The sequence below is a fragment of the Leucoraja erinacea genome, chromosome 2, assembly GCF_028641065.1.
Source record: "Leucoraja erinacea ecotype New England chromosome 2, Leri_hhj_1, whole genome shotgun sequence".
NCBI classification, from domain to species: Eukaryota; Metazoa; Chordata; class Chondrichthyes; order Rajiformes; family Rajidae; genus Leucoraja; species Leucoraja erinaceus.
Window position 1 is genome coordinate 6,474,808 of NC_073378.1, and position 14,636 is coordinate 6,489,443.

The 14,636-nt window shown below is 44.9% G+C and overlaps 1 protein-coding gene across 4 annotated transcripts in view; it reads left to right on the forward strand.

Annotated features, from left to right (window-relative positions):
- Window positions 1-14,636, forward strand: part of LOC129706782 (solute carrier family 12 member 7-like) — a 286,498-nt gene that overhangs the window by 180,584 nt on the left and 91,278 nt on the right. For all 4 annotated transcript variants that reach the window (XM_055651265.1, XM_055651281.1, XM_055651273.1 and 1 more), the window contains exon 4: window positions 9,729-9,875. In XM_055651265.1, the coding sequence (XP_055507240.1) occupies window positions 9,729-9,875 (147 nt within the window). The remainder of the gene's footprint in view (window positions 1-9,728; window positions 9,876-14,636) is intronic.

Here is a 14,636-nt window from a genome sequence, read left to right on the forward strand (position 1 = left end):
AAAGTACACCAAGAGTAGCGGCCCAAACAATGAACCTGTGCAGAACTCCACTAGTCACTGGCAGCCAACCAGAAAAAAGGCCCCTTTATGCCACTTTTTGTCTTCTGCCATCCAGCCAACCTGCTATCCATGCTAGTATCTGCCCTTTGATACCATGGGCACTCATCTTCCTGAGCAGCCTAACGTGTGGCACCTTATCAAAGGCTTTCTGAAAATCTAAGTAAACAACATCTGCTGACTCTCCTTTGTCTGTCCTGCTATTTACTTCTTCAAAGAATAAGCGAGTTCGGTATTCCAATAAATACAAGGAATCATGGGATTTGTTAAAGGTCATTTGGGGGTTAAAAAAAGGGAACACAACGCTGTATAAACTGTGTATAGATTATTAACTATTCTACCAATGAATTAATATAGAATCCCGTCAACTCAATAGCTTCCTTTCTTGTTCTGCTGTTCACACACTACTTACACAGTCCCACTTCTAGTTCATTAATCTGCAATTATGAGACATTCAAACATTTATAGAATTTATTAATTTCATTTAATCCTTAATGTGTTTGCTACTGGAATAAGAAAATATTACTAGTGTTTGAAACATTTTCTTATCTTTATTCATAATTTATGTGTAAAAATACATTTAATCTGAGGCAGGCAGCGAGTGTATCAGTGTGATGTGGGCTGATGCTTTACCTACAGGCGGCGTGAATGTACCGTTAAGGCAGGAATCGGCAACCTATGGCCCACGGGCTGGATCCGGCCCGTAACCCAAAATCATCCGGCCCACATGCGTATTTTTATTTTTAGTGACTAGAATGTTGTTCTTGCCTTCAGTGGGACCTTGCCCAGAGTTGTCCCAGTGCTCGGACAAGGCAGCTCTCCGGGACGGTTTTGAATGGGATGGTTTTACATTGTGAAGTTCTCTGTGCCTGAGTTATTGATCAGAGTGAACACCCTCTCCTGTGGATAGGTCTCACTGTGGGGTCTGTCACAGACGGATTGGTAAATAATTGGATCAATCTCACCAGGATGCATCAAGGAGGCATCAAGACCACGGCGCCTCGATTTTCTTTTTAGTTATCCTCTGTTGTTCTTTAAAAGCTTCCCAATCCTCTGGCTTCCCACTAATCTTTGTAATGTTATATGGCTTCTCTTTTAACTTTGTACTGTCTTTGACTTCCATTGTCAGCTACAATTGCCTCTTTCTCCCCCTAGAATCTTTCTTCCTCTTTGGAATGAAAAGATGCTGCATCGTCCGGGTTATTCCCAGAAATTCCTGCCATTGCTGTCCCAACATCATCCCTGCTCGGGTTCCTTTCCAGTCAACTTTGCCCAGCTGCAATACCGACACATCCGATTTCCTCTTCTCCCTCAAATTGCAGATGAAAACTTATCGCCACCCCCTCCCTGCCGACGGGCCGCGGCCGTGGACTGGGATCGCAGCCGGAGGCCTTTATCGAGGCGCCGTGGTCTTGATGCCTCCTGGATCACGGGTAGAAGCCCGGCTCGTGGCGAGGCCTCTGCGGCGGCAGCAGTGAAACCATCCGACAATTGTGAAGCCTCGCGGGTCGACCCGCGGTCAATGGCCGATGAATGGGGTCCAGTACCAACCTCATTTTTCCCTGTCTACCTGGATTTATAAATCTCCCATAACCATCGTAGCATTGCCTTCTTAACATGCCAATTGTATCAACTGATGTAACTTGTCCTGTATATCCTGACTACTGTTTGGCGGCCTCTAAATAACTCCCATTAGGGTTTTTTTACCCGTATAATTTCTCCGCTCAATCCGCAATGACTACATCTTCTGATCCTATGTCACCTTGCTGTTCATCGCGGGTGTGAATTTCAGACAGTGCTTCCCCGCTTTCCCTGGCCCCCGCTTTTGCGATGTGTTTGTGTGTGTGTGTGTGTGAGTGTATGTGTGTGTGTGTTGACGGTCGATCCAACTTGCGGTTTCATCGCAAGTGGTTTTGAGTATAGGAGCAGGGAGGTTCTACTGCAGTTGTACAGGGTCTTGGTGAGACCACACCTGGAGTGTTGCGTACGGTTTTGGTCTCCTAATCTGAGGAAAGACATTCTTGCCATAGACGGAGTACAGAGAAGGTTCACCAGAATGATTCCTGGGATGTCAGGACTTTCATATGAAGAAAGACTGGATAGACTCGGTTTGTACTCGCTAGAATTTAGAAGATTGAGGGGGGATCTTATAGAAACTTACAAAATTCTTAAGGGGTTGGACAGGCTAGATGCAGGAAGATTGTTCCCGATGTTGGGGAAGTCCAGAACAAGGGGTCATAGTTTAAGGATAAGGGGGAAGTCTTTTAGGACCGAGATGAGGTAACCTTTTTTCACACAGAGAGTGGTGAATCTCTGGAATTCTCTGCCGCAGAAGGTAGTTGAGGCCAGTTCATTGGCTATATTTAAGAGGGAGTTAGATGTGGCCCTTGTGGCTAAAGGGATCAGGGGGTATGGAGAGAAGGCAGGTACAGGATACTGAGTTGGATGATCAGCCACGATCATATTGAATGGCGGTGCAGGCTCGAAGGGCCGAATGGCCTACTCCTGCACCTATTGTCTATGTTTCTATGGTTCTATCGCTGACGGTCGATCCAGCTGGAGGTTTTTCAGGCGTGTGCCCTCGAGCTTGAAGGTCAAAGACAGTCGCTGAAAAGTCGCGTTAGTGGGACAGGCCCTTTAGTATTTAGTTTCCAGCTCTGATCCTCTTGCTTCTCTGTAATTCCCACAACATCAGACCTACCAATCTAACTGTGCTACAAGCTCATCCACTTTATTTCTAATACTACATGTATTCAAATACAACACCTTTAATTCGGTATTCAACTTCCCTTCTCACACCAGTCCCAATTTTACCCAACCTTGCTCTCTTACCCCTTCTTGAACTTTCCACCCCATTAATTTGGGAGACCTGTAACATTTCCTGTATTTTCCTTCAACCACCCTTATTGGCCTATCCCACTTTGGCCGTCAGTTACACGACAGGACGGTGGCGCGCGAAGATTTAGTTCGGTACAAATTCCCGGAACGCCACGCGATACCGCGCACAACTCCATACCCCTCCGCGCTTCTCAGTGGGACTGGCCCCAAGCAGCCACACGATGCCCTGCGACCTCGTGGTCGCGGAATTTGCGTGCCAAGGACACGTAAGTGGGACAGGGCCTTTACACTAACAATATGCTGACCCCCTCCCCCACTATTTAGTTACTCCAGCACTGTGGATGCTTTTGAGTATAATCATCTACCTGGATAACTTATTTAACATGGAAGTAAAACATCTTCATGAGTTGTTCAAGAAGGAACTGCAGATGCTGGAAGATCGAAGGTACACAAAATTGCTGGAGAAACTCAGTGGGTGCAGCAGCATCTATGGAGCGAAGGAAATAGGCAACGTTTCGGGCCAAAACCCTTCTTCAGACTGATCTTCAAGAGTTGTTCAGGCATGAATTTAAAGATAACTGCTCCAGGAACAAAGCACTGTTTTGTGTACCAGGATGTTGCTGCCTTAAATTTTGTTAAAGCTCTCAAATCTGCTGCCTCGGGCTATTGAAATTGCCTGACAGCTACAGCACAAGCCTGGCTGATGGCAAAGTCATAAGTTGGGATCGAACCCGGGCTCTGGCGCTGTGGGGCAGCGACTCTACCACTGTGCCGCTGCACCACATAACTTAGTGACATTGGGAAGCAAGAGATTGCAGGTGATGGAATCTTGAACAAATAAATAATAAAATGCTGGAAGACCTTCGACATTTTTGTGTTTGGCAAAAAAAAATAATTTATTCATATATCGGGATCTGGCTATTATTGACAAGGCCAATGTCCTTGACCGAATGACTTGCTCGCCCATTCCAGAGTCAGTCACGTTATGGGCGACCAGGAGTTGTACCTGTATCACACCGGGCAAGGATGTCAGATTCCTGCACAGAAGCAAGAGAAAAACTGATGTTTTTACAGTCATCTGTCATAGCAAAAGGATTTGAGTATAGGAGCATGGAGGTTCTACTGCAGTTGTACAGGGTCTTGGTGAGACCACACCTGGAGTATTGCGTAGAGTTTTGGTCTCCAAATCTGAGGAAGGACATTATTGCCATAGAGGGAGTGCAGAGAAGGTTCACCAGACTGATTCCTGGGATGTCAAGACTGTCTTATGAAGAAAGACTGGATAGACTTGGTTTATACTCTCAAGAATTTAGGTGATTGAGAGGGGATCTTATAGAAACTTACAAAATTCTTAAGGGGTTGGACAGGCTAGATGCAGGAAGATTGTTCCCGATGTTGGGGAAGTCCAGGACAAGGGGGTCACAGCTTAAGTATCAGGGGGAAATCCTTTAAAACCGAGATGAGAAGAACTTTTTCCACACAGAGAGTGGTGAATCTCTGGAACTCTCTGCCACAGAGGGTAGTTGAGGCCAGTTCATTGGCTATATTTAAGAGGGAGTTAGATGTGGCCCTTGTGGCTAAGGGGATCAGAGGGTATGGAGAGAAGGCAGGTACGGGATACTGAGTTGGATGATCAGCCATGATCACATTGAATGGCGGTACAGGCTCGAAGGGCTGAATGGCCTACTCCTGCACCTAATTTCTATGTTTCTATAGCTTTGTTGACGCCATTACCAATAACAATTTACATCCCATCACCTCCCTGGTGGGATTTCAACTTAAGTCATTTGATTGTAACTGCGTGTCTCTGGAAGAAATAAGAATATATCAGGTATAATTACGTTAACCGCCGTGGCACTCCGGTATCTCAAGTTGGGAATACTGGGAGGCTGGAAACCCAGTGATGGACGAGCCGCGCTTCCCATTGCCTGGGAAGCAAACTCTTTCATCCCATCCCAAAATGACCCCTGCGCTCTAGCCGATCGTGTATGGAAGCTGTGTGGGGAAGAACCGCAGAGGCCGGTTTGCACCGAAGGTAGACCCAAAAAGCCGGAGTAACTCAGGTAGCATCTCTGGAGTAGGAGTAGGAATAATTTATTGTCATATGTGATGAGTGCACAGTGAAATTATTTGCTTGTATACACAATGTATACGAATAGCAGTCACCTACGGCGCTGACATAGTTACAAAGCACGCCGCTCTTACTATTTATTGTCCCCCACGTTTCGGTTCCAGACCCTTCTTCACACTACTGAAATTTCTGGGCCTGTTTCTCCACTGCCCTTCATATTCCCTATTTAGTTTTTAGTTTTACAGATACAGCGTGGAAACAGGCCCTTCGGCCCACCGAATCCGCACCGACCAGCGATCCCCGCACATCGACCTTTACACCAAGCCCATTAACCTACCCACGTCTTTGGAACTTACACCATTTTCTTATTTGACCTGTATGTTAAAACTTTCATAGTGTAAATATCAGCTGGATATTTAAAATCACGTTCATTTATTTATTGGTTTGTTTTGGCATTCAGGTCTGGGGCTGGGTTACCGAGCGGAATATATTTTTTGTCCACTTTTTTTCCCCCTACTGCGTTGCTGCATGAATTCTCGGGGCTTGTATTTGATGCTGGTGTATGTGAACTGTCTCCTCTTCCACATTCCCCACTCTGCAACCGGGCGCAGAGTTTTAACTTTTGATATGTGTTTGCCGTCCGGTCTTGTGTTTAGTTAAGTGAAACATGTCATTAATCATATCGCGACGCCTTCTGCTTCGGGAGCTCTCCGTTAATAGAAACATAGAAACATAGAAATTAGGTGCAGGAGTAGGCCATTCGGCCCTTCGAGCCTGCACCACCATTCAATATGATCACGGCTGATCATCCAACTCAGTATCCCATACCTGCCTTCTCTCCATACCCCCTGATCCCCTTAGCCACAAGGGCCACATCTAACTCCCTCTTAAATATAGCCAATGAACTGGCCACAACTACCCTCTGTGGCAGAGAGTTCCAGAGATTCACCACTCTCTGTGTGAAAAAAGTTCTTCTCATCTCGGTTTTAAAGGATTTCCCCCTTATCCTTAAGCTGTGACCCCTTGTCCTGGACTTCCCCAACATCGGGAGCAATCTTACTGCATCTAGCCTGTCCAACCCCTTAAGAATTTTGTAAGTTTCTATAAGATCTCCTCTCAATCTCCTAAATTCTAGAGAGTATAAACCAAGTCTATCCAGTCTTTCTTCATAAGACAGTCCTGACATCCCAGGAATCAGTCAGGTGAACCTTCTCTGCACTCCCTCTATGGCAATAATGTCCTTCCTCAGATTTGGAGACCAAAACTGTACGCAATACTCCAGGTGTGGTCTCACCAAGACCCTGTACAACTGCAGTAGAACCTCCCAGCTCCTATACTCAAATCCTTTTGCTATGAAAAGCAGTTGAGGAGAATTGACTCCAATATCACTGAGACAGATGCATTTTAACGATGGGCCGTAGACAATGCTGATTAAAACCGACAGCTTCCACACATAAACACAAAAACCAACATAAACATACAGATAGTATCCACGAGTTAATACGGTAAACTCACGAGACACTGCGGTAAACTCTCGAGCTATTACGGTATTACAACGAGTTTAAAAAGCTTCAAATTTGTCCTTCAAGAGTACATTTCACTCGTGGAAATCTTTCAACATGTTGAAAATTTTTAACGAGTAAACAAGTTTCCTGAATACCTACCGTTAGTGTTACGAGTCGCGAAGTTACGTCCACGAGCTCCGACGTTCCGGCTACGTTAATCCTACGTGATTACCACGAGTTTGATTTGTTTTTAACTCTGGACTTGCACCGTGAGACAGGGGTTTAAAGCTTTATCTTTCAAGAGTCAAGAGTGTGTTTTATTGTCATATCTTCATATGTCACAGGTAGAACAATGAAATTCTTACTTGCAACAGCACAACAGAATATGTAAACATAGTACACTAAACAATGTACCAAAGCTGAACAATGAAATTCTTACTTGCAGCAGCAAAATGCGTCTGTGAACACAGCACTCAATAGATTATATAATGCAAAAACAAATCAAAGCCTGACATCCTAAGTGCGATCCAGATGGTCGGTAGCTTTGAGTTTAGTTGGAGTTGATTATGTTCAATAGCCTAATAGTTATTGGACAGAAACTGTTCGTAAACCTGGGCATTGGCGTTTTCAGACTCCTATACCTCATTCCTGATAGCAGGAGTGAAATGAGAACATGGAGAAGGTGGTGTGAATCCTTGATAATGCAGGCTGCCTTTTACCTCTGACATTACCTCGTATTGAACCCATTGATGCTATGGACATCAGTATCTGTGATGGACCGGGCAGTGTTCAGCACTTTTTGTAATCTCCTTTGTTCATGGGCATTTGAGTTGCTGAACCAGTCCATGATGCAACCAGTCAATATACTCTCTACCACCTGTAGAGCTTCAAGAGTATATTTGCTCACAAATTGAATCTCCTCCATCTTCTAAGGGGACAGAGGCATTGTTGGGGGGTTTTCTTCCTGATTGCATAAATGTGCCAGGTCCAGGACAGGTCTTCAGAGATATACACATCTAGAACGTGAAGTTATTTGCTCTCTCCACCACCAATTCATTGCCACAGAAGGCTGTGGAGGCTGTCATTGGATATTTTGAACGTGGGGACTGTAGATTTTTGATTAGTAAGGGGGCAAGGGGTCGATAGACAATAGGTGCAGGAGTAGGCCATTTGTCCCTTCGAGCCAGCATAGAAACATAGAAAATGTGCAGGAGGTGGCCATTTGGCCCTTCGAGCCAGCAAGGCTATTCAATATGATCATCCACAATCAGTACCCCGGTCCTGCTTTCTCCTCATATCCCCCGACTCCACCTTTCCAGCTCTCTCTTGAAAGTATCCAGAGAACCGCCCTCTGAGGCAGAGAATTCCACGGACTCACAAGTCTCTGTGGGGAAAAAGTGTTTCCTCATCTCTGTTCTAAATGGTTTCCCCCTTATTCTTAAACAGTGCACCCTGGTTCTGGACTCCCCCAACATCGGGGACATGTTTCCTGCCTCTAGCGTGTCCAAACCCTGAATAATTTTATATGTTTCAATGAGATGCCCTCTCATCCTTCGAATGTACAAACTCGGTACAGACGGCACCTGTAGCCAGGATGGAACCCGGGTCTTTGGCGCTGTGCAGCAGCAACTCTCCCGCTGCACCACCATGCCATTCCAATACCCGCCCTATAATATCACGGTGCTTTGCACACTTACAATACAATACGGTTTATTTGTCACATTGCACATAAGTGCAAGTGAAATGAATATGTCAGCAGCGGTACAATTATAAAGAGCACACACAAAAACACAATAAAAATTTAACATAAACATCCACCACAGCATTCATCACTGCGGTGGAAGGCGCACAATTTGTCCAGTCCTCCTCCATTTTCCCCCTTGGTTGGGACCTCAACCCTCCGCAGCAGTTGCTGCGGGCGTCCAGATGGTAAAAGGACAAGGTATAAGTCCAGAGTCGGCTCTTCCCCACCGGAGACCACGGCTTTAAGTTGGTGTAGGCCGCAGGCCGGCGGTCGAAGATTTAAAGTTTAAAGTTCCCGCCGCGCCGCAACCAGAAGCACCGTAGACTGCAGGGCCGGCGGTCGAAGCTCCCCTCCAGGGGCGATGGTGAGTCCATGCCGGACCCGCGGTAGAAGTTGGCCGCGGGCCGGCGGTGGAAGCTTCTTCTTCCCCCGGGTCCCCCACGAGGGATCCCGGGCTGTAGACGCCGCGCCAGCTGGAGCTGTGCAGACCGCGGCTTCAGGCTGCCGGCTGCCCCGGGGCAGCGAAACGGCGCGCTCCCCTCCAGCGAGGGCTCACCGGCTCCACGCCGAGAGTCCACGCTGCGCCCGCCGCTGAAGCCCCGGGCGCGTCTCTGGGAAAGGCCGCGCCGATCCTTGCCGTTAGACCACGGGGGAGGCGGCCTGGAAAAAATCACCTCTCCATGGAGGAGGCGACCAAAATGGTTTTCCCACACCACCTCACACACCACCCCCCACACAAAACATACAAAGAACCATTAAAAACATACTAAAAGAATAAAAAAAGTTGAAAAAACTAACGCGCCGCTGACAGGGCTGCCGCCATTGCAGTGCCCCCACCGACCGCCAATGATGGAACACAATTAAGTTGTTTATTATTATTATTATGCCGTTATATTTTTAGTTTAGTTTTGTTTAGAGATACAGCACAGGAACAGGCCCTTCCTGGGGTCATCGGGGAGAAGGCAGTAGAACGGGGTTGAGAGGGAAAGATAGAAATTATTGATTCATGGTTGAATGGCGCAGTAGAGTTGATGCCCTAATTCCGCTCCTACAATTTATGAACCCATTGGTTGAGACAGGTTTGTGGATCCTACCCAACACCTACTATGAATGATCTAGGCTTTTGAGTTCCCTGATGCCCACGTGATTTATTTATTTTGTTATTTATTTTGTTGAGGGCTTTTGTGTTTAAAACATGACCTGCGATTGCATTTCAAAAATCTGATATTGCTGTAAAGTGCCTTAGCTGACCTGAAAGATGCAGTATATGTTTCTCTGTTTTATCTTCCATTTAGTTCTCCCAACAATACTGCAAGTTTCACAAATTGGTTTCAGTTGCCTGTGCAATAAATTTGACTGCTTTGATATGGGAATTTTTTTAGCTCGCTATTTAGTGTCAGTCATACCTTTGATTCACCATGCAAAATTGTGTCCTGCCTCTTCCCAGCAGCTGCTGTTTGTTGCTTTTTATATTTCTCTGAAGAGAACTAATTCTGTTATTGCTCTCTTGCAGGGTCCTCGAATGGGTACTTTCATAGGGGTCTACCTGCCATGTCTACAGAACATTCTGGGAGTTATCTTGTTCCTGCGCTTGACGTGGATTGTGGGAGCTGCAGGAATCTTTGGATCTTTCTGGATTGTCTTCATGTGCTGTGCTTGTGTAAGTTGGCAGCTGAAATTCAACTTCTAAAATATCTCAAGCTTCATGGAATCAGAATTGAAGAGAATAGTTACTTTGATAAGTGAAGGGGCAATCCTGGATTATGAAAATAAATGTCTCTATTTAATAAGCACATTATGAATGAGGCTTATTAATACAACCGGTTGCGCAGTGGTAGAGTTGCTGTCTTACAGCGTCAGAGGCCCAGGTTCGATCCTGACTACAGGCGCTGTCTCCAAAGAGTTTGTAAGTTCTCCCTTTAACCTGTGAGGTTTTTCTCCAGGAGCTCTGGTTTCCTCCCACACTCCAAAGATGTACAGGATTGTAAGCTGATTGTAAATTGTCACTAGTCTGTGGGATAGTGTTAGAATGCGGGGATCTCTGGTTGGCATGGACTAAGTGGGCCTAGGGGCCTGGTTCCACGCTGTATCTCTAATCTAAACAAATTAAAAATGAAGTTACGGGATGTCTGTAGACTTTCTGGCTGAATAACTCTGAGTAGAAGATGTTCTCCATAAAGTAAATGTCCCAGTGAATATACATGGATGCAAAAAGCGTGTACATGTGTACAAAAAACAAGCCAGCAAGGGCTTTAATTTTTGTAATGACTGTATGCTGGACCCTATTGAAATTAGAGGCCTATTGATCAGAACTTGGTATGAACATTAAGTTTATAGTAACTGGTTAAATGTTGTCAGTGTAGTGAAGCTGGGGTGCGATTTGCAAGAGGCAATGTGGTCCTCGCACTGTGAATTTTATTGATGCACATCCTGGATTCAGTCAACATTAGTTTATTTACTGGGTTCCCTGAAAATATACATGAATTCATTATAATTTAAAGTGGGTAATAGGCAGAATGTGCCACTGTGAGTAAAGTGTCACACCACAAGTTCAGATCACAAAGCTGTTCTGGTGGTATATGCGACTGTGTTATCCAAGGTCATGTGCTGTTGCCTTGTTTTTCTGTACTCACATAGCATCACAAATGAATTATGTTGCATTAAGTACTATTGACGTCAAGGCCATTTGATGTGCACTAAGAACCCTCACCCCTCACTTCCTGCAGACAATAATTCAATAAAACACATTGCTGTCCCCTTTAAATTAGACCCATAGTTTTAAAATTGTCATTACATTTAAAGACATTTGATTCAGCTTTGAGATTATAATAATAAATGAATGGTTGGCCTGTTGAGTTGATGGACAGGAGGGTGTGATTAGATGGAGACTGTAATGGGAACCCAAAGGGCGTAATTACAGGAGCAACAGACCATGCATTTGTCTAACAGACACAATGCTCTTGCACCATAGATTACAGGGTGGATAAGAAAACCAAATCACAGCACTGTTGCACACGGGTTGGGTATAGGGTGATTTCACGAAAGGTCACTGGAGCGTAGATCCGCACCCACGTGACCGAAAATCTCAACTGGAGTACATGCTATACCGGTACATGTTAGTGAATGGGAAAACACGCACTTTCCTACCCGTTAAAAACATCGAAAAGTCAATAATGCCTTACTTTTGATGAAATGCAGCGAGCAAACGCGATAATTCCCGTTATTTTGGACCCTTAAATCTCCACGGCAAATGTCCGCTGTTCACTTCCGCTGGATTGGCACCTTCAGCTCCCTCTTTCATTTACCTTAGTTTCTATCTTTTTTTTGGGCTGTAAATTTAGGTAGCTGTGCCTCACGGTCACCCCGACTGGCACAGTAAATTGCAGATCAAAACCTGGCCGTTTTCGATGTTTTTAACGGGTGGGAAAGTGCATGTTTTCCCATTCACTAACATGTGGGATGTATAGCATGTCCTCCACTTGAGATTTTCGGTCACGTGGGTGCGGATCTACGCTCCAGTGACCTTCCGTGAAATCACCCTATATAAAAAGGAATGTCACAATGAGACACTAAGGGGAATATATACTGTTCTCTGCAGCTGCAACTGTGAGTCCGAAACCGGGTTGCTTGGCTAGCACCAGGATTAGAGAGGAATTGGACAGGAGGGGAATAAATCCGACTGTGGTGGTCCACGTGGGAACCATTGACATAAAGGGGATTGAGCATCAAAGGCCCCAATCGTAGAGATAATACTCTTATTACCTGAGCCACATACCAATTGGTATGGGTTCATTGAGGTTAGTGAGTTGACTGTATAGATCAAAGATTTGTGCAATGAAAATGGGAATTTTGGTACATATTGGAAAAAGGAAGCATTATTTTATGATGGGCTTCACTTGCATGAAGTTGCGATCAACGTCAAGCAAATTAGGGTTGTGGATAACGCTTTAAACGACAGATTATCCTCAGTTTATAATTGTCCGACCTATATACAGCCCATGTAATGGACAAGCATTTAGGAGACTGGCGGAATAGATTTGCCAGCCGTGAGGGGATTGCAGGCGATTATTTTTAAGACTTGCTGGAACTTTGCCAATTTGCAGCAAGGAAGCATGCATTCTAGTTATCCATGTTGGTGTCCATTTTATCAATTCTGTCTTAAAGCACATTGTCCGGGCCAACAGTAGCATTCCCTTTAAAATCATAGAAACATAGAAACATAGACAATAGGTGCAGGAGGTGGCCATTCGGCCCTTCGAGCCTGCACCGCCATTCATTGTGATCATGGCTGATCGTCCCCTATCAATAACCCGTGCCTGCCTTCTCCCCATATCCCTTGACTCCACTAGCCCCTAGAGCTCTATCCAACTCTCTCTTAAATCCATCCAGTGACTTGGCTTCCACTGCCCTCTGTGGCAGGGAATTCCATAAATTTATAATTCTCTGGGTGAAAACGTTTTTTCTCACCTCAGTCTTAAATGGCCTCCCCTTTATTCTAAGACTGTGGCCCCCTGGCTCTGGACTCGCTCAACATTGGGAACATTTTTCCTGCATCTAGCTTGTCCAGTCCTTTTATAATTTTATATGTTTCTATAAGATTCCCCCTCATCCTTCTAAACTCCAGTGAATACAAGCCTAGTCTTTTCAATTGTTCCTTATATGACAGTCCCGCCATCCCAGGGATCAATCTCGTGAACCTACGCTGCACTGCCTCAATCACAAGGATGTCCTTCCTCAAATTAGGAGACCTAAACTGTACACAATACTCCAGATGTGGTCTCACCAGAGCCCTATACAACTGCAGAAGAACCTCTTTACTCCTATACTGAAATCCTCTTGTTATTAATCGTCAATAATATTAAAACCTCATCTTCAGTAATATCTTTTAAAAGAATATCATTATTTGCCAGCATTCGGCGAGCTAAATATGTAACATCGAAAAGTACAGCATAGGACAGGCCCTTCAGGCCAAGTTAAACTAATCTCCTCTGCCTACATATGATCCATGTAACTCCTTTACCAGCATATCCATCTCCTATTTAGAAGTCTCTTAAATGCCACTATCGTATCTGCTTCCACCACCTCCCCTTACAGTGCAATCCAGGCACCCACCTGTGTGCGTGTGTGTATGTGCGCGCGCACACATTCCAAGTCTGTTAAACCTAATATCTTCTAATCCAGCATTCTGTTAATATCAGCTTTACTATTAAGAACGGCAAAACAAGATTTGAAATACATCTCCAAACTATCTACTCCTTTGGGACAATCCACCTTCGCAGCCATCTTCTGCCATGTGTGAACTTGGCTCAAGGCTGCATTTTCGACTTGCGAACAGTTCAGGTTATGAGGACTTCTCAGGAACGTAACCCGGGGAACCTGTAAATAGCAGAGTAGAGGGAAGAAAGAACAAAGTGACAGGGAATGGTAGCAAATGGAAATGATAACTAGTTTGTGTCAGAAAGTGACAGAGCATTCAACCATACAAGTATATGGAGATTGAGGGGGGATCTTATAGAAACACACAATTCTTAAGGGGTTGGACAGGCTAGATGCAGGAAGATTGTTCCCGATGTTGGGGAAGTCCAGGACAAGGGGTCACAGTTTAAGGATAAGGGGGAAATCCTTTAGGACCGAGATGAGAAAAACATTTTTCACACAGCGAGTGGTGAATCTCTGGAACTCTCTGCCACAGAAGGTAGTTGAGGCCAGTTCATTGGCTATATTTAAGAGGGAGTTAGATGTGGCCCATGTGGCTAAAGGGATCAGGGGGTATGGGGAGAAGGCAGGTACAGGATACTGAGTTGGATGATCAGCCATGATCATATTGAATGGCGGTGCAGGCTCGAAGGGCCGAATGGCCTACTCCTGCACCTATTTTCTACGTTTCTATGTTTATATTTCCAATTAGAATTTCCAGAGTAGATGAGATTATATTTTTCCTGGCGGGAAAAACCAGGATTACAGTCTCAAAAAGCCCAGGGGATAGCCAAGAAAATCAGAATATTTTAGAAATACTTGTCATTTGGTCTCCATCTGTGGCAAGAGAAACAGCATCAACAGTTCACTTGGAGATTGTTCATCAGAACAGTAACTCACAAAGTTCTCTATTATGGATCTCTGACCTGAAACGTTGACTATGTTTCCCTTCCCATAGATGGGGCAGACATGCTGAATATTATTGCAGCATTTTCTGTATATAATTCTTGATCTTGAGGGCTGCGGAGGATCAGTTCTAGAGTACATTCAAAATAGTGGATGGATTTTTGTTTGTTTGGAGATTCAAAGGCTCTGTAGTTAAAGCAAGGAAGTGGCACTGACAAAAGGCTCCAACAATGGCCTTGTTAAATGCCAGAACAAGCACAATGGACTGAATGACCAACTCCTTTCAATTTTTATGATCGAAAATAGATGTAAGAAAATA